General features: G+C 40.2%; 1 protein-coding gene across 5 annotated transcripts in view; it reads right to left on the bottom strand.

Annotated features, from left to right (window-relative positions):
* Positions 1-25383, bottom strand: part of PLCB1 (phospholipase C beta 1) — an 844448-nt gene that overhangs the window by 227563 nt on the left and 591502 nt on the right. For 3 of the 5 annotated variants that reach the window (XM_049869953.1, XM_049869956.1, XM_049869955.1), the window contains exons 9-10: positions 24746-24912; positions 20227-20298 (exon numbers count right to left, since the gene is read on the bottom strand). In XM_049869953.1, coding sequence (XP_049725910.1) covers positions 20227-20298; positions 24746-24912 — 239 coding nt within the window. The remainder of the gene's footprint in view (positions 1-20226; positions 20299-24745; positions 24913-25383) is intronic. The other 2 variants (XM_049869954.1, XM_049869957.1) reach the window with 1 other exon arrangement.

The following is a 25383-nucleotide window of genomic DNA, read 5'->3' as shown; positions in this document are numbered from 1 at the left end:
GTACATATGATGGTGCAGTGGTTAAGAGCTTGGCTGCTAACCAAAAGGTCGGCAGTTCAAATCTACTAGCCACTCCTTGGAAACCCATGGGGCAGTTCTACTCTGCCTTATAGGGTTGCTGTGAGTCAGAATTGACTTGACAGTAATGGGTTTTTTGGTGCAGCACATATGTGTTCAAAACAGCCCAGTCTGGTCATTTGCAATGGGAAAAGTATTTTAAAGAAATTCATTTTAAAGGGCATTGTGACACAGATAATACATTGCAATTATACAACTTACAAGGTCAGTGGGGGAAAACAAACCAGTTTCACTAAACATGAAAATTTGTTTAAGGGAGCAGCCTTATTTGGAATATTCAATATCTGAAGGGATAAACGAGGCATTCAGTTGGGAACGGGAGACACCATGTGTTAAAATGAATCCTTTTGCTCATTGTATGTGACTTTGATATTTACATAGTTCCTGAAATTTTAGCACCTTCCAAACACTTGTAAAACAAAAAATAAAGGAAAAAAAAATTCACTGATGGGAAAATAATACAAAATTTTAAGTGATGATTTTTGTAATTAAATTATTATTTTTTAAAAGACACATTTTCCTTTAAAATCCACCCCCTCCCCCCCCGCCGAATTAGTTAGTTCTTGGATAAAAACATTTGTTAATGGTTGATATTGTGAAAGGATCGTGAATGTCACAATCTACCCTCTTCTGCACGCACACATCTTTAAAGGAGTAATTTTCTGTTTTAAATTTGGCCTTAACTCTTCTTGTGGGGGAGGGAAGACTAAGAAAAAGAAAAAAGAAACAGTCCTAACACCAGCCAAAAACGTGTTGCCATCAAGTTGATTCCTACTCATAGCGACCCTATAGGACAGAACGAAATGGCTCCATAGGGTTTCCAAGGAGCGGCTGGTGGATTCGAACTGCCAACCTTTTGCTCTTAACCACTGTGGCAGCAGAAAATGTAAATAAAAGAAAATGAGCTTGTGTTAGTTTTGGACAAAACCTAGTTCTAATACATGACTGATACCAAGCTTATCCTTTCAAATACTGAGATGCTGTACTGACAATTACAATGAATATCCAAAGGAATATTTTTGGCCATCTTTTCTGATTGTAGAGAAAATTCCAGAGAATAAAATCCTTCAGGTGCCCTGGCAGGGAGCACAACAGAGAACCCCTGAGGGAACAGGAGATCAGTGGGATGCAGACCCCAAATTCTCATAAAAAGATCATACTTAATGGTCTGACTGAGACTAGAGGAATCCCAGCAGTCATGGTCCCCAAACCTTCTGTTGGCACAGGACAGGAACCATTCCCGAAGACAACTCAGCAGACATGAAAGGGACTGGACAGTGGGTAGGAGAGAGATGCTAATGAAGAGTGAGCTAATTATATCAGGTGGACACTTGAGACTGTGTTGGCATCTCCTGTCTGGAGGGGGGATGGGAGGATAGAGTGAGTTGGAAGCTGGCAAAATTGTCACGAAAGGAGAGACTGGAAGGGTTGACTCATTAGGGGAGAGCAAGTGGGAGTATGGAGTAAGGTGTATATAAACTTATATGTGACAGTCTGACTTGATTTGTAAATGTTCACTTGAAGCTCAATAAAAGTTAATAAAAAAAAAAATCCTTCAGGTGCAAACAGCACTGGTAGATAAGCCGTTTTCCCCATTTTTCAAAAGAAATATAGATGATTTACATTGTCTCTAACAAAATTCTCCCTTTTAAAATATTGAGTATGTCTAATTCATGTTAGTTTTTATCAGCACATAAGTGCTAATTAAGTTTGTTTTGCTACAAACCTCTAATTTTCATATTTTCTACGCTCTCATACACTTTGATGTCTAAAGAAAAATTGTATTTATTTAACAGAAACTTATAAGGGATGTGGAGTGTTATAGTGGACTCAGTCAAAAGATCTGAAAATTTGGTCCAATGGGAAACAATTGTATGATCTTGGTCAAGTCCCTCTATTAACTTAACGGCTTTTTTTGCTTAGTAATGAAAATGATAATGCTCCATTATAAAAATCTCTAAGGTCACATCCAGTTTTTAAATTATATTAACCCATGATTTTGATAGTAACACAATTTAAAATCATTAGAGAGGTTTAGATTTTCTGGTACCTCTTATTCTTTATTTCTTGCATGCCATTATTACAGGGTATCAAGGCATTGAACAAGTAATTGTAATGCTTTTTCCCAGACAAAAAAACAACTGATTTACACCAATGCACTTTATAGTATGGTTTTTAGAAATTAGCCATAGTGAAAATTAAGGTTGTGGTTGGCAAAATTCAAGGAAATCATGCCCTAAGTTCTTTACACCCTTACCACTGCAGACATCACTAATCAATCAAACCATAAGCCTGGGCATAGCCTCAGGTTCCTTTTAAACTATTTCAGCAATGTTGTGAGGTACAAGGATACTCCACTTAGCCACTATCAGTTGATCAGAGAAGACACTTGGGATAGAACTTATTTTCCAGCATTGATCCATGGAAAATATAAAAGGAGAATTGAAAGTAAAGAAGTACAGCTTAAGAGCCATCCAAGTGGTCTTGTCGGTAAGGATTATTGCATCATTACATTCAGATAATGACGAGGTTCTTCTGACCTGAGGACGTGAGAGCAGACATTACTGAGGAGGTGAGATTTATCTAGCTCCTCTGAAAACTGTGGACATGGGGCCATTCTTTCCCCACTTGCTACTTCTATACCCTAAACTGAGGTGTAGAATCATATCCTTTAATGCATTTTAAAAACCATTAGTTATTAGAAAAAGGTAAATTTAACTATTTAACCTATTTCAAAATATCTAAGCAGATCTTCAGAAATTTACTATTTATTGAGTGCTGGCAACTAACAATAACAACAATGTACATAACATTGTTTCCCCCAAGATTGCTTTTTTCCTGCTCATTTCAACTTTTTTTAAAGAAGTTTTCATCAGATGTCTTGCAGTTTTTGGTTGTCTGTTCATATTTCAAATTGGGAGACTAAAAAGCTGATTGGATTTTTGAATACTTTGGTGGCCTTGAAAATTATGAGAGCTGCTAAGGCGGCACTGGAGGGATTTATCTTTGTCTCTTTTGGAGGAGGCCACCAGGAGAGTCAAGGAAGGCCTACATGCCAGCATTCTAGAGCCAGATGCGGGCTGGAGTTGTCAGCATTCAGTATGCTATGTTCATTTTATCTTCTTTTCAAATGGTAGTCCTGTCTTCATCTGGGCCTTATGTCATCCTCAAACTCTCTTTTCTTCTCTCCAGAGATTAATCCCTTGGTCTTCTCCCAGGTGAGAGTTCTGACTATTCCTCAAATGGTTGTCAACCAATCCACCTTATTTTAGCCCCTACTTTCAATCCTACTTTCAGAAGGGCCCAGTACCATTGATTACTGAGACTTTTGATGCTTTTGTGGAATAACTCAGGTTGATTCCCAGCTTTCCACACTGTTGATCTATGATCAGCCTTTTTTTCTGGTTGTTATAGTTGTAAACACACAGCCATTTTCTGGTTTGCTGCCAAAATTATGTGATTTTGTCTCTTCTATTATTATCCCCTACTCTTGCCAGTTATGCCCTTAAAAAACATCTCTTCTTCTTCCTCATTTTTTTTTTACTGCAGTTTGTGTTTTTTCAAGAAAGAGTTTAATTATATATTTTCCATCTACCATATTTATTTGAAATTCCATGATTTTTCTTTTATACAAAACTGTGGATATTTTTGTTGATTAAGTTCAAAAAGTCAGATTTCAAATTATTATCCTTTGATCCTTGTATTTTTAGGTAAAATTAAGTCAGATGGGAGAAACGGAAGGTCTTCTTCTGTCACAGACCTGTTTTGCCAGGTCAGGGACTTATCATGGGGTTTCCTGGCTTTCTCTTATTTGTATTTTTCCCCCCCAAAAGTTTGCAGTGACTAATATCTCAACATAGACTTCCCTGTATAGGTAACTTTTAGTCAAATTTTCATTCCTGTATTTTTTCCTGAACCAGTAAACCAGTTGCCGTTGAGTTGATTCCAACTTATGGCAACCCCATGGGTGTCAAAGAACTACGCTCCATAGGGTTTTCAATGGCTGAATTTTTTAAAGGCAGCTCTGGGTGGACTTGAACCTCCAACTTTTCAGTTAGCAGCTGAATGTATTAATTTTCTGCACCACCCAGGGACTTCTATAGCTTTTACTGGGCAGGCAACAATCAGAGTGTCCACTCTCAGAGGTAGCCTGAGGTCACAGTACTTGTGAAGTGGGAAGCTGCTTGGACCCCTTGGCTTTCCTTGCCAATCTTACAAGGCTGCTGTGTGGAACAGGTTTGGTAGCCTATGTAAGGAACTGTCACCTCACTGAGTTTCTAAAGGTGCAATGATGAAGTCAAGCCAACTTGTGATTTTGTGAGCACAGTGAGTTATCAAGTACCCCTTATGGTGGCCATCAGATGTATCCCTGATAACTTCAATCAATCAGCAGAAAATATGTTCAGATTTGTATCTCTATTTCGTGAGTCTATCAGGTAAAATTACAATCTGGGTTCCACACAGTCTGAAGAAAGTACCTGATTAAACCTAAAAAGGAGTAAGCTGACTTCTAGAACCAAATTCTATGGTGGATGAATAAACCGCATGTTCAATCCTGTAGTAGTTAAAATTATTTAACAGATGAGATATTTTCCCCCTTATACTCCCTAAGTCCTTCTCACTTTTCTCCAATTCAGGTAGCAACAAAGGCATTCTACCTTTTGTATTAAGGAAGGGAGGGATGGCAGAGCGGGGAGAATGAAAGAGTATATTTTCTGCTTGGCCATGAGGGCACTCTTATACAGAGGCTTCCTTGTCCCTAAGTCTAAGGAAAGTCACGGACGAGTCAGATGTTTTGAAGAAAAATGCTCTGTGGCTCCTTTCCTAGGAGGTGCTCCAGAAAGCTGAAAGCCCTGATGCTCCCAGTTGCCAGAATCAGTGGCAGCAGCAGCAGCAGAGATGTCTACATGGTCTAAGTAGACGTGCCTGGACCCAAGTTTTAGAGAATTACACCCCTGGTCCAACCAAGTCTGTTAGGATATGGTTGAACTGGTGGTCCTAAAAAGGACAATCAATGACCAAGACCAGAACGAAACGAGGCTGTTTCAGGGTTTGCCAGCTTGGATAGATAACACATCTTCTCCCTGCAATGCCTGGGCGCCAGGTAAGGTTAACACTTAGACATCATCCTAGGGTAAGAGGTCAAAATAGAAATTAAGATTTAGGGAGAATAACGGTTCATTTTGAGTCCACTGAGAATCTACCCAAATGTCACCATAACATGAAGCTTTCTCTGACCACCCTGTCCAAATAGCAATTGCTCCTGCCCACGACCTCTGTCTCCTACACTGCTTGATATTTCTCCATAGCACTAATTACCATCTGTCATTCCAGAGATTTATTGATTTTTTCTTTTGGCCTCCTTCTAAAAAATTGTCAGTGTCATGATGACAGAGTGTTTTAGTTTGGGTTTCTCTGGCATCAGGCTCTGAGAACAGGATTTGGGTACTAGTTTATTTGAAAGGTGATCTCTTAGAAACACTGGTGGGAGAGTGGGGAAGTGAGATAGGGAGGAGAAGGGTGCCAGTAATGGGTGAAAATACCAGACAACCACCACCATGGGCACTGGAGTTTAATCCCTTTGAGAACCACTAAGAAATGGGGTAGGACATGTACTTGAAAATTATCCCATGTAAAGGTAGAGGGGGCTGAAGTGTTTGTACAGCAACTACCAACAATCATTGGTTGAGGACTGCTTCAAGGGGACATCAATTTTCTAGTACTTCTGGCCACTATACCTGGCAGAAGGGCGCTCGCAGCCAAAGAAAGCCTTCAGCAAAGACACACAGGTACTCAGTGTGACGCTGAGCTGGCACAAAGAACTTTCTCCTGTTCACTGGTGTATTCTCAGAACCTAGAACTGTGCCTAATACATAAGTGCTCAATAAATATTAGTAAAAAAAAGACTGTTGGGTGCCATGAATATTAATTATAGTGTATTCACACATAGTGCATTTTTGTGTTTCCTCATAACAACTAAAACCCTTAAACTATTTTGCATCATAAACCAAAAAACAAAAACAAAAAACCAAACTCATTGCCCTCGAGTCCATTCTGACTCATAGCGAGCCTGCAGAACACAGTAGAACTTCCCCATAGGGTTTCCAGGGCTGTAAACCTTTACGAAAGCAGAGTGCCACGTCTTTTTCCCATGGAGCAGCTGGCGGGTTCAAACCACCCACCTTTCAGTTAGCAGCCAAGTGCTTAACCACCGCACCACCAAGGATTCTTTGCTTCATAAACCAAAACCAAACCCACTGCTGTAGATGCAATTCCAACTCATAGCAACCCTAAAGTGTAGAGTAGAATGGCCCCACAGGATTTCCAAGGCTGTAAATCTTTCCGGAAGCAAATTGCTACATCTTTCTCTCATGCAGCAGATGGTAGATTCAAACCACCGACTTTTGGTTAGGAGACGAGCACTTAACCACTGTACCACTAGGGCTCCTCATAAAGAACTAAAAATAGCAAATCTGAGTTGAAATGTAAATGAATTTTAAATGACATTGTAAAGGAAGGATTAAGACCAAGACATCCAAGAAGTGCAATGACAGTTTACAGACCAGAAGCAAGGTGCCTGGCCAGCACTGACCAACTGTACCACCAAGGTAAATCAGTGTGCTTGAGAAGGTCAAGGAAGGCTTTGGAGCCAAAGAATAAGACTTCTGGAGAAACTGAAAGCTCTATCTTAACTTACTCCCTCTGCCTAGCCCCTGGCAGAAGTGCTAATCAGATGGCATTAAATGTCCAAAGTCATTGAAACAGTCAAGGAGGGCTAGGATAATTCAGAACAGGGCAATTCAACTCCTAAACAAAAGAAGAGTTGATTGTGCTTCAGTACATGGCACATGGAAAATTCCCTGCCCTGTCAATATCCTTTCCTCTTAGCTTCCTTTAGAACATCTTTTTAAATTCACAAATAAAAGATATATCTGAAATAAACCCATAGGCCCTCACCTTCTACCCAGAAGCTCAGGAAAGTGACTTTCAATAAAGTCAGGGAACACAGGCTGATGCTTCTCATTTTCACTGAAACTTCGAGCCTGGTGGTGAGCCCTCAGCACTGTAGTCTCTTGTTAAGCTTCACATGTGCTTCTTGACCCAGGGGAGGGACAAAGTACATCCGGGCATGGTCCAAAGCTAATCTCTAAATAGAATGCACGGTGCATTGCTAAGCAGCCTTTAAAGTCCCCCAGTTGGGCTCTTACCTGCTCAGTATGTGTTTCTTACTGAGGTGGTTACCTAGGAAATGACCCCATCATGGCATCAAAGAACCGACGTGAAATTGCTCCTAAGCTAGTCCTGAAAGTGAAATGTAAAGGCAGGAGTGAAGTGCGAAAGAAAAAACAGTGCCGTGGAGACTCAAGGTGAGGAAATATGGCTGGTTCTGTTTACACACACACGGTACTTTTTTAAAATGGATTCTGACTTGAAAGGATATATGTTATTGCATAAGAGCAAGCAGGATAGGAAAGGAAAAAGAGAGAGAGAGCCTTTGAAGAGCTTCACAAAGTTAATCTATTTCCAGAAAGGAAGATGTATGGTTTTGAAGGGAGAGGTAGTCACATCAGGTGGCGGACCAACATGGGGAGTTTTGGTACAGAGATCAGCATCAAAAAGGAAATGAGCTGGTGGAGCAGCCTGTGAGACTGGGGCCCCAAAGACTCTTTACTCAGGGTCTTAAACTCAGAGGAAGAAAGGGGGACTGAAGGCAGGAAAAGAACACGGTGTGCACAGTGATTGACATTGACATTGACCTTAGTGTTGGGAAGACAACAATAGCAGTAATCATTTACATACGGCAAGGCATTACTCTACATGCATTCTGCATGTATTAACTCATTTAGTCTACACAGTGGCCCTGTGAGGTAAGTACTACTATGATGATGCCCAGTTGTACAGGTTATAGAACTGAGTCACAGAGAGGCTAAATAACTGGACCAACATCATACAGGTACGAAGTGGCAGAGTGGGAATTTGAACCAAAAAGTCTGATTCCAGAGTTTGTGCTCTTCACCACTCTCTACTCTTCCTCTTTGTCAACACTTTAATGTTGGTTATAAGTTACAAAATTAAAGAAAAATGCTGGGTGTAACAAAGAGAAAATGCAGCTAGGTTTGCATAAGACCTGTTGGCCTCAGATCTCCAAAAATATCTCCTCTATTGTCCAGCCTTGTTCTGGGCTATTGTTTGGGTAATGATATTTTTCAAAAGTAGGGCCAAAATGTAAATAACATAAACTGTGCAAATAACAAACTGTAACTTATAAACCATTAGTGATCAGCAAATTAGCCCATCTTTATGAGATGAGATTAGCTTGGAGGAAAATAAGGGGTAAAAGAAAATGGCAAGGATGGAGAAAGAAAATGTTGCAGAAAGGTTTAGGATCTGAGATAGAGACGCTGGGGATTCTGCATTGTATGTTATTTAACAACATTTATATGCTGCTTACTGTATGCAAATATTAATTTATTTCATCCTCATAATAAATCTATGAGGTGGATACTACTTTTATTTCCATTTTATAAGTGAGAGGAGTCCCTGGGTGATATAAACAGTTAATGCAGTTGGCTGCTAACCCAAAGGAGGGAGGTCCGAGCCCACCCAGAGGCCCTCAGAAGAAAGGCCTGGTGATCCACATGCATAAATTCAGCCAGTGAAAACTCTACGGAGCACAGTTTTACTCTAACATACATGAGATCACCATGAGTTGGAATTGACTCAACAGCAGCTGATTAACTGGTTGTAGGTAAGAAACATGAGGCAAGTAGCTTGCTTAAGGTCACACAGCAAGGAAGTGGATAAACTGGGATTTGAACTCAGGCAACCAAGCTGTGTGTTCCATGCTGTTAACCACTATGTTCTCCTGCTCTAGAAGAAACTGCATAATCTAGTACTACCCATTGCCATTGAGTCAATTTGATTCTGACTCATAGCGACCCCATAGCGATCCTATAGGACAGAGTAGAACTGTGCTAATTTTTTTTATAGGGTTTCCTAGGAGTGGCTGGTGGAATTGAACCAACGACCTTTTGGTTAGCAGCCGAGCTCTTCACTACTGCACCAATCTAGGTAAATAATAGTAGTAGTAATAATGATAATAGAAGGAGAAGGAGGAAGAACCACTAACACTTGAGCACTTACCTGAGCCAGGCACAGAAATCCTATAGAGAGATACTTTTCAATTCCCACTTTCAGTTGAATAAACTGACACTTAGAGAGGTAAGCAACTTGTCTGGGGTCACAGAGGGCCTTAATGGGAGAGCTGGGTCTGGAGCCCATGCCAGGTAATGAAAAAACAGATGACGGTGGTGGGTGTGACTGATAATATTTATCCAAATAACTTTCCCAACGCTGGCTGGGATGAGAGGCACGGAAGATGGAAAGCAGTGGGGCTTGCTTCCTTGGCAGTTAGCTTCAATCTGGGCACCAGACTAGTCCTAAAAATAGTCCTGAATGTGACCAAGGAACAGTTCTTCCCATGATTCATTTATCTCCCTAAAACGTGTTACTTTAATCTTTCTGTTAAAAGAAACTGGGTTCAGGCAGGGCAAATGGCCCATCTGTCAGAGGCGTGAGGATTAGCTCTTTGATTTGGATTTGTCTATCAAAGTGCAATATTCTTTTCTGGACTTCATTTAAATTCTAATCTCTGCAAGTAATTTAAAAATGTCCTCTAATTTTTTTTTTATTCTCCAAACACAGGTCCAATTTTTAAGGGGGGAAAAAAAAAGAACAGAAAACTTGTCACGCCACCAATAGAAATGCTGAGCAGAAGATGTGACATTGTTTTGTAGGTTTTGCAGAAAATATGTAGGTTAGCTTTAAAAAGAAAAAAAACATCCAAAATACATGCAAATACCATCTTTCAAAGCCACGGAGCATGAAGAGACAGCTACAAATTTAAGTTGGAAGACAGATGGCATCTAAATCCACATAGAGTCATCACACAGTTGAGACGGGGAAACAGGGCAGTGTGTATGTCAGTGAGCATGGTCACCAGCCTCATTCTATTGAGCCAAATGCCAATTAGGCAGGATCTGGCACTCACATATTCAGATGCCACTGGGATTAGGTTGTTAAGAATCCATTCATCATCATTCAATCCACACTCTTAATGTAATGATACCAGAGCATGCTGGATACTCCCGGTCCAATGGCTTAGCACCTCCTTAAATCACTTCCAAGCACAGCAGTGAGAAGCTGTTTTCTTGGCTCCTGTGTATTTTGGGTACTGTAACCCTATGTGAGTTCTGCTAGACCAGCTCAGAGAAAGTAAGTGCGGATGGCTTTAATATCCCATGGCTCACTAAAATCCATTTGCCTGTTTTCAGAAATAATCTATTAAATGTTCCCTTTCCAACTATCTTTGCTTGGGCAAAAACTCCCCTATTACATTTACCAACTAGCCCTGTATTTTTGTATATTACATGAACTTTGTTGTTTTCCTTATCTGTTTTATCAATTTTTTTCCAACCGTGGTGTCAGCATATTCTATATATATTCTCAGATTACAAACTGTCATACATTCTTACACTGTCTTTGTAAACACTGTTTTACCATCCTAACTAACTACATACAAATATGAGTCCAGGAACAGTGTGATCTTGTCCCCTAAATGGCTACGTGCTCTTCTCAAAAGCTTTGGCAGATTAACCCCTAACTGAGGTCTGATCTAATGGCTTTGTATGTCTCTGCAGTTTTCCCTGTTGCAAGCTGTACTTGTTGATGTGATTTTCTGTGAAAGTTCTTAATAATAACACTTAACATTGATGTAGCACTTTTCCTTTTTCAAAATATTCTCATGTCTGTGAGTCTATTTGTTCCTTACTATTCCATTTGGTAGGTAGGACAAAATTTTATTATTTAATAAGACAGATAAACGAGCATTGACCCAGAGAGATTAAATTGTCCCTCCAAGGTGACATGGTTGCATAAGAACAGGATCCAGGCTAGAACCCCACTCCCTTAAATCCCAGCTTTGGTGTTTTTCCACCAGATTTTCCTAAGTACTGATTCGTCCTTTGGAGTTAGAGGTTCTCAGAGGGACCACATTCCATTGCATTTCATTAGTATAATCTCACATTGTTCTTATCAGAGGATAACCTCTACAGTGGTTCCTGAGGATAATGAAAAGAAGGCAAAAATGTTCTAGATCCTTATGTTGGGTAGCTTGGTTAAGCTGGCCCTCAACTTTCCAAGGGCAGGAATCACGACCTTCACTGCATTTGTATCTCTTCCATTGTTTAGCACAAAGGCAGGCCCAGAATATGTACTCACTGATACTTTTTTGATGAACTACATGTTATCTCTTAGTGCCTAGAATGCTATTTATCTCTTGTTTGTTCCTCATCCACCCCTCTGCTCTACAGCCTTCCTCAAGTATTGCTTCAGTTCTTCAGAAAGAACTTCAAAAGCCTTCAGTTCATCTTCCCTCACTGTACTAACTACAGAGTTAGTTCTACTACATTGAGGAGTTCTGTGAAGCAAAGAACGGCACCTTTCTTTTGTCTAACCCAAGGCTCTTAACACAGGCAGTAGGTTCAAAAATGGGTGTTGAATAAATACATGAATGAGCCAATAGTAGCATCGAGGCATCTATGCACATAACAAATGCTACCTTTTTAGCCTTAACCCGAGTAGATTCTGACTTATAGCGACACTATAAGGCAGAGTAGAACTACCCCATAGGGTTTCCAAGGCTGTAATCTTTACAGAAGCAGACTGTCATATCTTTCTCCTGCACAGCAGTTCGTAGGTTCGAACCACCAACCTTTCAGTTAGTAGCCAAGCCCTTAACCACTGCACCATGAGGGCTCCTTTCAGCCTTGCCTCTCACTAATTTTCCTTCAAACAGCACGTGCTCTGGCCAAGCTAGTCAAGTGACTTGATTGTCTAAGACTCAGTTTTCTCATTGTAAAACAGGGATAATAACATGGGCTCAGAGGTTTGTTCTGAAGTTTATACAAGATAATTAGCAGGTAAAGATCTCAAGGTGATTCTTGACACTTCCCAGCATCGCCATGAATAAAAATCCTCTTCCTCTCCAAGCTTCCCTAGTACATAAAGAGCACTCAATAGATACTTGCTGGATGAACAAATGGAGGTGTATCACATTCCATTTTGTATTATAGTTATTTGTATATATCATGTCCTATATGAATTATAAGGTCCTCGAGAGCAAAGGTTTTACTCATTAATAGTTCATAAGGTAGAGGGGTAAATGTGCGTACAACCGCATCAGGTGTGTGTTAGAATAAATGGAATAGATCAATGAGTATTAGCTACCTTGGAAGATTTCTTCTTTGACATGCTGGATATTCTTGTTATAGCTGTGGGGCTGGATGTAAAAATCCTTTTAATGTTACTGTGGTCATGGTGAATGCTGTTTTGCTGGTAATGATATTGTAGCAGACTACTAGTATCCAAGGAGATGTGATGGGTCCGTATCTTTTGGGATCTTCCCATTGTTTGCAGGCCACTCTGACTTCCATCTGCATCTCTTTGCCTGGTGGTTTAGTTTATGAAGAACAGACAGGAAGTACCTGAGAATTATCACTCCCTAGGAGCGCTCTCAATGACCAACAGTCACAGGGGTATAAATACCCCAGGTCCCTCACCCTGTGCTTGGGAAACTCAGAGGTATGCATTCTACACCAGTGGGATGGAGCTTCAGGGACTCACACTGATAACTTGTTTGAGACACAATCTTTGTTGCCTGCCTTCCCTTCCTTATTCTCACTTCCTTTTGCCCTACCAGAGCTTCCAGGGATCACCTCTCAAGTAAACTCTTTGTACTGCAATTCTTCTCTTAGAGTCTGCTTCTGGGAGAAGCCAAAGACAAATAGCTACATTATTAAGAAGTATTTTTGGATCACTTTCTATGTGTAAGGAAAAGTGTGAGGTGAGATATTTATTAACTTGATCATCTTCAGTTAAGGTTTCCTCTTAAAATCATGCCATCCTTACCCTGTCTTGGAAGAAGTACAACCAGAATGCTCCTTAGAAGCAAGCATGGCAAGACTACATCTCACATACTTTGGACACGTTGTCAGGAGGGATCAATCCCTGAAGAAGGACATCATGCTTGGTAAAGTAGAGGGTCAGGGAAAAAGAAGAAGACCCTCAAAGAGATAGATCAACACAGTGGATGCAACAATGGGCTCAAGCATAACAGCACTTGTGAGGATGGCGCAGGACCAGGCAGTGTTTCATTTTGTTGTACATAGGGTCACTATGAGTCGGAACTGACTCGACAGCACCTAACAACAACAACAACCTTGTAGATACTTTCACTTTCACAACTGGAGTCCTAGAGACCACAGTGACTAGGAGTTAAGACAGACCTCTTAGAATCTCCATCATGCATTAATGAAGCCACTGGTCACTCTCAGTCCCCTTACACTATTTCACGCATTGCTGTAGCACATTGGGCAGCTTTTCTCTCAAGCATCAAGGTAACCTGCCCATGCCTTATCTTCTCCTGTGGTCAGAGTTCATTATCCATGGTGTTGATTCTCTCTATATTCAATCTGTTTTCCCCTCTCCCCCAATTTATTTGGTCTAAAATCAGATATTAACAAAACTAGACTCTGAGAAATGCAGATGCTGGGGCCAAATGCCTATGGCTTCATTATTTTTTTCCTCCCAGAACATTTCAGCTTACAAAGTTGCTCTTTTTAAAAGAGCCATAGTCTTACCTGACACCTGCTGTGAAGGGGAAAGGCGTAATAGTCAATAACTGTTAATGTTATGTTCTGCTGGGAGGCTACATCCAGGGGGAAAAAAAAAAATCCATTATCTGCCTTGTTCCAATGCAGTCACATGAAATAGAAAGGCACTTCGGGAAGGCCCAGTCTGATGAGGTTTAAACAAGACCGAGCTGAGGTAGTATTGGCTACCAAGCCACTTCCCCCATCCCTTGGGACTGGCATTTGACTTTGTCTTTTACTATTTATAGAAACCCTGGTGGCATAGTAGTTAAGAGCTATGGCTGCTAACCAAAAGGTAAGCAGTTAGAATCCACCAGGTGCTCCTTGGAAACTTTATGGGGCAGTTCTACTTTGTCCTGTAGGGTCGCTCTGAGTGGAAATCGACTTGACAGCAGTGAGTTTGGTTTTACTATTATATTTTTCCTGACTCAATATTTTCTGAACAAAAACCATTTCAGCTGTGAAGGGATATGACTATGGCTTTCCGGCTAGAGCTATGATGCTGAGCAGAAGTTGAGGACACCGAAAGGTGGGAGAAGAAAAAAACCAGGAGCCCTGGGCAAGGCATATGCCTCTCCTCAGGCCCTGCCCTTGCCTCCTGGGGACAAGGGGAATACAAGAATGGGAGGGAATACAAAGGGAGTAACCAAGTCAACCAATGAGCAAATCCAGAAAACTGCATGGACTCATAATGACCACCTTGAAAAATAATTTTTTTTTCATTCTTAGCCATTCTTAAAAACTTCAGAGAAGTCTATGAACATAGGAAACACAGAGCAAAGAGGAACTTAGAATGTACTTAGAGATGACAATGTCATTTTCTGTGACGTTTCACAGAACCTGGAGAGTCAATAGGTGGAATTTAAATGGAATTTAATAAAACACTGGAGTGGCTTCTCTGCAGATTTCTCAGTGTGGTAACTTAATTAAGGCACAAAAAGAATTGGCTACCTGGCATTGTTTTCATCTGTCTTTTGTGAAGAAAATCTATGTTGTTCAAGTTTATCTTGTTTGTTCCGTTTGGTTCTATTATGTCCTGATTGCCACACAGGTAATCTATATAAAAATATTTAAATGGATGCCACCACACTTGTGAGGCCAATTTCTAGACCCATCCATAGTTCTTCCTGATGAGTGCTTTTCAAATTGAGCACCTGGAATCTCCTGGAGTTTTGGCAGAATGGCCTGCAGAGATTGGCGATGGGGCAGGGAGCGGACCCAAGGATGGGGCAGCCATCGCCAGCTACGCTCCAGGCTTCCTGTATTCAATCACACGGTGCTTTCAGAGGTATTTCCCACATATCGGTCTTTCTTGTGAGATGTTGTTAGAAGAAATAAACAAATGAAAGGATGCTATGTCAAGGACAAGTCTGAAAACCACTGCTGTAAAGGCCAGTTGCTAGCTTCTAAATAGTCCCCATCATGATTCTTTCCTAAGCAAAGCCCCATGTGGGAGTGTGGAGTCCTGTGAAAGACTTTACTCTGGGACACAGAAAAGAGGTCCTGGACCCCATGTGGCCACTTCCTCAACTTCTGCTTTCCTCAGCTGCCTCTTCTATGACCTGAGCTTGGGCTAAACATCTAACTTCCCTTGTAGATAGGAATCCCATGATTTGAGGCCAGTGGCCAGGGCATCATGAATGATGACAGCTAAGACAGTTATGTGACACGTTGGAAGGAATGCCTGTGGGCACAACACTGTCCATTTTTCCTCTTTCAATGCTCAGCTACTCTGACCTATAGCTATCTTTCAGTTTGGATCTTGTCAAGGCCATTTACAGATAAGTGCTTGTCTTCATTTGGGTTCTTCCAAAAGCAGGCTCAGAGATAAGGAATTGAGTGCAAGTAACTTATTTTGGAAGTGACCCCAGGAAACATGAATAGGGGAGTGGGGAAGGGAGAAGAAAAGGGAAGGCAGCTAAGAAATGGCACATTATCAAGCATGTTACAGCTGTCAGCTAATAGGGTTCAGTCCTGCTGGAGAAAATAAGGAACACGCTTCATCGAAGTTGTCCCAGGCAAGTGGCAAGTGAGGTGTGGTGTTTGTCCTCCAACTACTCCCAGGGCCATGAAGTCCTGGATGCTTCTAGCCTGACAGTGGTTGGCCTGAGAAAAAGTCCTAAAGAGCTGCAGGTGATTGCAGTAAAATGCTGCTGGCCGTACTGGAACAATGAGTGCCAAGAGACATGGGAAAGATACGAATGTCTGTTACAGTGACTGTCTCATCCCCATTTCACAGATGTGGAGCCTTAAGTTCAAGCAAGTGAAGTCATTTGCATGAGGTTCACTGGCTTAACCATACACTGTGTCAGCCTCTTCTTTAAATTTTGGCATGTTTGATCTTTCAAGGATGAACAATAGAGATAATAATGATAATTATTTTTATAACTTCTATTTTTTTATCTAGCAAAGTCCGTAGATGGCACAAATGGTTTGCTCTCAACTACTAACCTAAAGGTTGGCTGTTCGAACTCACCCAGCGATGTCATGAAAGAAAGGCCTGGCAATCTCCTTCTGTAGATCACAGCCAAGAAAGCCCTATGGAATATAGCTCTACTCTGTAGCACAAACTCAACGGCAGCGGTTTACCTAGCTCAGAGAACTGGTGCTGGGAAAATATAATTAAAAAAAAAAGAAAGAAAATTAGGAGCCCCTGGGTGGTGCAAACAATTAAGTGCTCAACTATCAGCCAAAAGGCTGGCAGTGTGAACCCACCTATAGACGCCTTGAAAGACAGCCCTGGCGATCCACCTCTGAAAGGTCACAGCTTTGAAAACCCTAAGAAGCAGTTCTACACTGTACCAATGGGGTCACCATGAGTCAGGATCGAGTCAAAGACAACTAACAACAACGGTAATAGGAAAATTAAGTGATAATGAAGTAAACAATAATATTTGAGTGTAAATTTTTACATTTATAACTATAATTATAATTCCACTTCCGTGAAAAGATATAAAGTTATTAAGAGAATGACTGATACGGAAACACTTATGCACTGATATTACATTTCTTTTTATGTTTCATCATCAAAGAATTCTAACTTGTTCTTAATTTGTAATAAATTATGTAAGCCTGTTAGCTGAGAGACGGTAACATTCAAGAATGCCTCTGCCCAGTGCTCTGAATCTCATTTTCAGGCCCATAAATGGTTCAGTGGTGCAACGATTAAGTGTTCGGTTGCTAACCAAAATGCCGGCAGTTCAAATCCACCAGCCACTCCTTGGAAACCCTATGGGGCAGTTCTATTCTGTCCCATAGGGTCGCTATGAGTCATAATTGACTGCATGGCAACGGGTAAATGGTTCAACATAATTTGATATAAATGCCAATTATCACTTTTTGTTAGTTCAGGTTAAAAAAGGTTTAGTGAGTAACAATTAATATGTGGAAATTTCTTAATTCTGTCACAGGAATTGTTTTAAAGACAAGCAAACTTGGGGTGGTACTGGTCAACAAAGTTAAATGGCTTCAAGGATAAGATAAATAAAGATGAGTTGTTGGTTTCTAACCCAGTGTTAGTGGGGTCTGTTGTTTTTTTCTGCCCAGCATCCATTTCTGCTGCTTCTAGGAAGCACACCTTGATTGGATTTTGGGGAACCACCTCTCTCCCACTCAGTCCATGTGATTTAGGTAGCTGATCCCTCACTGGCTCTAGGGAGAGTCATATGACCTAAGTCTGCCCAATCATTATATCCCACTCTGCAGGCCTCAGTGACTAGTTCAGGTGTGGTCTTGGGTGACCTTACTCAGGTCAGGATTTTGGGACTCTTGATGGAACTGTTTGTAAAAAGAATTTCTGTATATGGGGACTGGTGAATTTGTAGTCCTGGAGCTATTGGTGCAGTCTTGTCCTGTCAGGAGAGTCTGCCAAAGAATTAAAGCCAGCACAGATAAATGATGAGAGATAAAGAAAGAATCCCTGGTGACACTCTCTGAGCCCCTGGATGTAGTAGCCATGCCTGAAGCTATTAACACCTTGATTTTTGCTTATATGAGCCAGTAAATTCCATTCTGTGCTTCAGTTTGAGTCAGATTTCTGTCATTTTTCAGTGGAAATAGTCCTGACTAATAATGAGATTCCAAGTCCAGTGTTCTTTTTCTATTACACTGTAGGTACTTTTTGTTGTTGACAATAATGATACAATACAGTTTAATTTTATCAGTAATTTAAATAAAAGTATCAAAAATACAATAGGGTTATTTCTACTGATACGATCGTTATTATACTAGGTTTATTCTCATTCTTGCTGTACTATTGCATTGTTTAAAACCAAATTGCTTTGTCATGTTTATTTTGGGTTCATTTCTACTAATAAACTATTAACTCAGTGAGTACCGATCAAATACTGTAAGAAATGAACAGCTTCAATTTTACGGTTTAATAACAACACTTAAGTGGGAAAATTTTTGCGTAGTATATCTACAAAAAATTAAGAGAAAGGACTGATGAATAAAACAAATTAAAAAAGGAATGTAGCTTGAGTCAGCCGCCAATATTGTAATCTGCTATGTTAATTCAAGCATTTAATAAATACTCACGAACACCTGCTCTTCATAGAAAAAGAAAATTACGAACAAACACAACGGTTTTCTTTTGGTTTGATAGTTTGTTTAGGCAAAATTTGGCCTGCACTTACAAACGTATCAGCATTCTGTTGTTAAGCCCAAAAAGCAAACCAGCTGACTCACGACTAACCCACGCAACGACTAACCAGTGCACGTCAAAGGAGAATTCTTCTCCATCGAGTTTTCAATGGCTGTGAGCTTTCAGATGTAGATCACAGGCCTTTCATCCAAGGTGCTTCTGGGTGGATTTGAACTTTCAACCTTTCAGTTAGTAACTGAGTATTAACCATTTGCTCTACCCTCCCCTGCCCCAAAATAAATAATAAATAAAGCCAAATTGTTGCCATTGAATCAATAACTCAGATTCAGTTACTAGAGTCACTAATATAGCTATTTTTCATGCGAATTTTACTCACTGTCTTTTTTCTGAAGAGTCTAAGTAATAAAAAATAAGTCTGTTCAGGAGACATTAGTCTTCAAACTACGATATTCATGACCCTTTTGCTTGCAAGAGGCAGGGGTCATTGCGTATTCCCATGTCAAGCATTTTTAGGTCTCAAACAACATGGCAAGGAACATTAGCTGACCTTGGGCCAGTGTGAATGATTCGGATTTAAAAATAAACCAAACTCCCTTGAGAACAGTATCCCCTGCCACAAGATTTGAACTCTCTCTTTGAGGAATTCAAACATTTGAACACTTGACCTTAGGCTGGACAGAAACCCTCTGATTATTTATAACCAATACATATATCTTCAGAAAGAGAAATTCCGGCGAGGAAATGTGACCAACATTAGAGCAGGGCCCAGAGAGCACTCAAGTCCATCATATCCTCTGGATTTTCATTTCACACTTCCACACGCTGGATTTCAGCCTAAAGGCAGTTTTAGCATTTAGGCTCTTGGCCACATTGAAAATTTTTCATTTAATTTTAGGCTTTGTTTTAGCTAAAATTTATATTAAATACATATGCAAATGAACATTAGCCTATGCCAGCTTTTCGTATTACTTTGCTAGCACCTACTTTAAAATGCATATTTCTTGATATGCTGACATGTAGATTTATGTTATTATGTATGAAATTACATATGCATATTAACCGAAAGGTCAGGAGTTTGATTCCACCAGGCTCTCCTTGGGAACCTTATGGGGCAGTTCTACTCTCTCCTGTAGGGTTGTTATGAGTCGGAATCAACTCGACAGCAACGAATTATTATGTATATGTTTCATGTGGAGCATTTTATAATAAATACAGGTAATATAGAAATATCTTTTTCAGCTAAATGAGACTGAATTTGCTGGGCAGCACTGAGAGCAATACCGATTTATCAATGCTTGAGAACATTTGAGAAACCAGCTAAAATGAAAGCAGCAGGAAAAAAAAATGATCACAAAATATTAAAGTTCCCTACTTATTTTGTTACGTGTCTGTTGATTAGAATGTATAAACTATTTGTCTTACAGTTACAAACTCTGCTTTTTGAGACAGCATCTTGCCATGTGATCTTAGATAAGCCACTTGACCTCAAACCTTGGTTTTTCTTTGCAAATAATGCTCATTTTGAATATCACATAATAAGTGAAAACTAATTTTCTTGCATGGAGCCCCTAGGTGGCACAGATGGTTAAGCACTTGACTACTAACCAGGAGGTTGGTGATTGGAGCCCACCCAGAGGTACCTTGGAAGAAAGGCCTGGTGATCTGCTGCCAAAAGGTCACGGCCATGAAATCCCTATAAAGCAGTTCTATTCTGCACACATGGGATTGTCATGAGTTAGAATTGGCTCAATAGCAACTGCTTTTTTTTTTAATTTTTTTGCTGATCCATCCTCATCACGTTATCAAAATCAAACTTCAGTAAAATCATACTTCGGTAAGTGGTATCTTTTTGGAGTTTACTTGTAATCACCAGATAAAAAAGAAAGCCACAAAAAGAAGTTCCTGAAAAAAAAAAAAAAAAAACTTATAGTCAAACATCAAATGTTATGAATTGCAAAATCAATTTAAAATAGTGATTTTTACATCTGAAAAAAAATATTTCAAACTTTCAGTTAGTACAGAATTTATGTCTCATCCAGCAATTTCTTAGTCCTACAAGTAAAGATTCCCAAATTGCTCTGCTTTTGCCTATGAAATAACAGTTCAAAAAAAAAAAAAAACAATAAAAAACCTTCTCTAGTCTTTCCTCATGTAAATTGAACAAAAGCAGGAAAGAAAATGACTTGGTGTGAAGTATTTTAAGTTCAACATCATTTTCTTACTGGAATTTTTGGGTTAGGAAATAAATGCTATCATTGAAAAATAAGGTTTACTCTATTCAGCTAAGAGCCCTAGTGGTACAGTGGTTAAGAGCTATGACTACTAACTAAAAGGTTGGCAGTTCAAATTTACCAGCTGCTCCCTGGAAACCCTACGGGGCAGTTCTACTTTGTCCTATAGGGTTGCTGTGAATTGGAATCAACTCAATGGCAGTGGGTCTATGCAGTGAATGGGAAACTCTCCAAAAATTTAGAAAAATAATTGCCTGGGCCCTACATCCTAATGTAGTTGCCTCTCCTCAGGCTTCTTCAGACTGTGAGCTCTTCAAGGTTCTGAACTACATTTCTTGGTGCCCAATAGGAAACCCTGGTGGCATAGTGGTTAAGTGCTACGGCTGCTAACCAAAGGGTCGGCAGTTCGAATCCGCCAGGTGCTCCTTGGAAACTCTGTGCGGCAGCTCTACTCTGTCCTATAGGGTTGCTATGAGTCAGAATCGACTCGACGGCACTGGGTTTGGTTTGGATTTTTTTGGGTTTTGTTGGGAATGCAGAGGCTCAGGCTGCACCCAGACACACTGAATCGGAATCTGCATTGTAACAAAACCCCCAGGAGATTCATGTGCACATTAGAGTTTGAGAAACTGACGTTTAGGTATTTATGGTCCTTTTTTTTTTTTTTTTAAAGTGTCTAAGCCTCAAGAGGCATCAGAGGCTTATCTTTGTATCTGTCACAGTCCATGGCCCTTTGCCTTTCACTGAAGATTTATTGAGCATCGGAGGCATGGCTGACTGAAAACAGGAGGTGTGCTTGTAAGTTTCAGTTTGCAAGGCTAGAGCACCAGCGATTGTTTTACTTCCTCCAGTACTATTTGGCTTGCTTTAAATAACAACAAAAATTTACACCATGTATTGAATGCCTCTCGTACAAGGAAGGTATCATGGGCTCCTTTTCGTGTACATGCCTTAGGGTGGAAGTGACCTACTAAGGTCTTTTGCAATTTGACTACTTGCTTCCTCTTGACTCAAGAGCTGAATTCCTTCCAAGTGAAGTTTGGAGGGGAAAGGGCTATGGATCAGATCTAGCCAGCCAGACTTGCCAAATTGGCACCGGAGTCCCCTGGGGTGACAGAAGGTGCATCCTGTGTGCTAGCAGGTAGCTGGCTTTCTAGCCACATTCTGGCTGTTGAACGTCAATGTCCCAGCACTTGCCATGTGCTAGATGAGGCTTTCTTTTGGTGGAGATGGTGCAGAGACCAGCAGGGCCCTCCTTAAATGACAAGCTGGGGGCACAAATGCTTTATGTCAATGATTAGATCACGCCTACACTATTTCATTATGAGCGGGTTCATCTTCTAGGTGTTGGGGGAGAGAAAAGAAAGTCTAAGACTCAGTAATCTTTTGCTAGCGTAGGATAAAGTAAGAAACATCTGCAACATCAAAACAAACACACTATACTCCAATACAATGAGAGAAAAGTTAACTTTGATTCAGCACATTGAAAGTGCCAGACACATCTTCTAAGTGCTTTGCAGGTCTTGTCAAATTCAAATTCACAACAGAACAATGAGAAACTTCTTCCTCCTACTTTTGCAGATGAGGTAACCAAGGCACAGAAGGTCAAGTACCTTGCTCAAGATCACACGACTGTTAGGTGGTGGATTCTAGCTTTGAAACCAGGCAGTCAGGCTCAAAATTTATGCATGTAGCCACTATTTATCCTGCTTTTGAGGCAGACAGAGAGACTGCGGGATCAATATCACCTTGAGTTACAGAAAAATAAGAAAGTTGTTTTTTTAAATATACTTAAATGTGCCATGTGGAATTCATACCTACCACACCCATAAGCGTCGCTATGAGTCAGAAACAACTTGATGGCAATGGGTATATGGCAATGGGGACACCTGTAAGAGTATGAATTTCACATTCGAAAACAGGCACACAGTATCAAGGGAGCCCTGGCGGTAGAGTGGTTACGAGCTTGGCTGCTAACCAAAAGGTAGGCATCTTGAACCCCCCAGAAGGATGTTGGCAGTCTGCTTCTGTAAAGATTCACAGTCATGGAAACCCCATGGGGCAGTTCTACTCTGTCCTATAGGGTCACTATAAGTCAGGGTCCACTCGGCAGCAGCGGAGTGGATATCTATAAGGTAGTAATAAATAATCTTGCAACTGCAAAGAGACGTCCTCTTCATTTCCATTAGAATCAAAATTGGTTCTTCTGGGAGCATACGAGTTTCACAGTAATCTACTGCATTTTTTCCCCTTTGTGTCCTTTACTTCGTCCAAGTCATCAGAGTATGATGTATGGAGACATCAAGAACCAGCTGAAGCCTGGGCCATCAGCAGTGTGGCGTGAAGGGAGGAGAGAAGGGCTAAGTTTATGCTTTAGAAGGCCTCACTGGTTTCCCAAAAAGGTCTTTGTTTTCCTGGTGCCATGGACTAACCACATTTCGAAGCATCATTGGGTTTGTTATAGCATTATATTACTACATTAGTTATTTTTTGGAGAAGTGCTGTTTTCGGAAGGAAATTGCCAAGCCAACCAGGACAAATCTTTGGCCTTCTTCACGGGGCTGCTCCCCACTTGATGGTAATGAAATGATAAAGAGAAATCATCACAAAACCAGAGAAGAGTTCTGTTTTGGGGAGAAGGTAAACACCCCTAAATTGTGGTGAAGACCTTGTCCTGAAATTGCTTAAGAAAGGAGGGGCTTCTGAGGAGGCCGTCTTGGCCTGTCAGTTCATAACTACTGTCTCCCCTGGCACTTGGCAAAAAAGGGTACCATATTTAAGTAGGTTTAGAGGGGCAGACCTGGCAACCCAAGAAGATGCACTGTTGGGTTGATTTTTTCCTATGACTGACCTGTGTCCAAGGCAACAAAAAATGATGTCAACAGTAAAAGTGAAAGGCTTGAACACAAAAATAAAAACTAAAAAAGTGTTAACTATAAATCCCAGACTAATCACACACTGAGTAAAATTATTTATATGATTTTATATTTATACTTAATAAATGCTTTCAGTTTTCATTTAGAGGACCAGTTCCAGTATAAGCACGGTATGTTAAAAGGCTTCTTTTAATCTAACTTTTTGATAACATTCTTAATGACTACAATCTTGCTTGAGCTATTTTTGTCACTTTATAAGTTGCCTGTATATTGACATGCAATTTATTTCTTCTTAATAATTGGTTAATTATGCTTTACTTTCCTCCCTATGGAATACTTAGGTAATTTATGATACATCAGTGATAACCAATTTCCATCCAGATGAGATCTGGTCTTAGGGATAGAAACACACCTGAAGGTCTTGTTCAGGGACAATGATGCACACATAATTGAAAACTTCTGGCAATTAAATGGCCACTATCTTATTTTGGCAATTTATTTCTTTTGAATCAAAAACACAGATTTCTAGGCAACTTAGAGTTGCTTTCCTGATATCAATTTTGGGACTAGTTATTTTTTTCTACAAAAACTAAAAATTTTTTACATAGAAATTCAAATTTCAGAATATCACCTTAGGTGGAAAATTTCATCAGATAGTGTAGACTACAATAAAATAAGGATATAATGGACAAAACAGTCTCTTCAATTTTAGAGAGGTAGAAAAATCTATGGGAGGGAACCCAGGGTTGAGAAGGGAGGGTGTTGACATGTCATGGGGTTGTTAACCAATGTCATAGAACAATGTGTATACTAACTCTTTGCTGAGAAACTAGTTCTGTAAACCTTCATCTAAAGTACAATTAAAAAGAAAAAATAGAAAATCTGTGGGCCATTTCATAGAACTTCTAGAAACAGACCCAAAAGGGCAATCTCTGATATACTTAACAGTAAATTTCCTGCCTGAGAAAGACGAATTCAGTCACTGGGTAAATTAAAACAAAACAAATGATTGGACAAAAATAATAATAATGTTATACACATACATAGACATAAAAAAATCATACACCGAAGTTAAGAAAACAAACTACTTCATGTCGAACCACAGTGGTTTAAGACAGAAAGGAAAGCCGGCATACAGATGAGGGAAACTGAGGTACATAACCCTGATGTCGCTAACTGCCAGGGTGTGATCCATTCACAGTCAGAAGAGTTTCCTTATGGTGTAGAACAAAGCGTACTGACCTTTTCTGGCAAGACTGTGGTTGGGTTCATACTTCTCGATCAATACTTGGACTTGCTCTTGTTTTAAAGGTGGGTAAAGAATTTCGTTTAGCCGGGGATCTCGCTGCTTAAGGTTGATAAAATCCATCATCTGATCAACGGTAAGGTATGGTTTACTTTTGGCACCACTAAAAACAACAAAAACCAAGAAATTAGAATATTTCCCACCAAGTCTCATTCATAGGTTTGCATTTAGCAAATCCTGTCGTACCAGAGAAGAGCATGCCATACAAGCAGTCCCTCACTTACGACATGTTTGAGTTACGACGAAATGCACTTAAACAGTCCTTTTTTAAATTTTTTTTATCATTAGTACATCTTCCTGGGAGGAAGTTGTGGGAAAATGCATGCAGGGGATATAGAAAAAATTGTCGAGTTATGTGAACACACTCCAAGCATTTTATCAGGATAACATGATGGAAGAGATGGGTGGAAAAATCATCCACATGACAAGAACGCTGAATTTAGAACATGGTATCACCATTGTGAAACAGCTCATAGATCACGAAGGGGAATTGACAGATAAGGACTTAGTGGATTTTGAAGAGGAAAGAAACCCTGAAGAAGAAATAGTGAGGAAGAGGAATGACAGAAGTTGT

Source organism: Elephas maximus, chromosome 25, assembly GCF_024166365.1.
Source record: "Elephas maximus indicus isolate mEleMax1 chromosome 25, mEleMax1 primary haplotype, whole genome shotgun sequence".
Taxonomy (NCBI): Eukaryota; Metazoa; Chordata; class Mammalia; order Proboscidea; family Elephantidae; genus Elephas; species Elephas maximus.
This window is presented reverse-complemented; position numbering and strand designations above follow the sequence as displayed.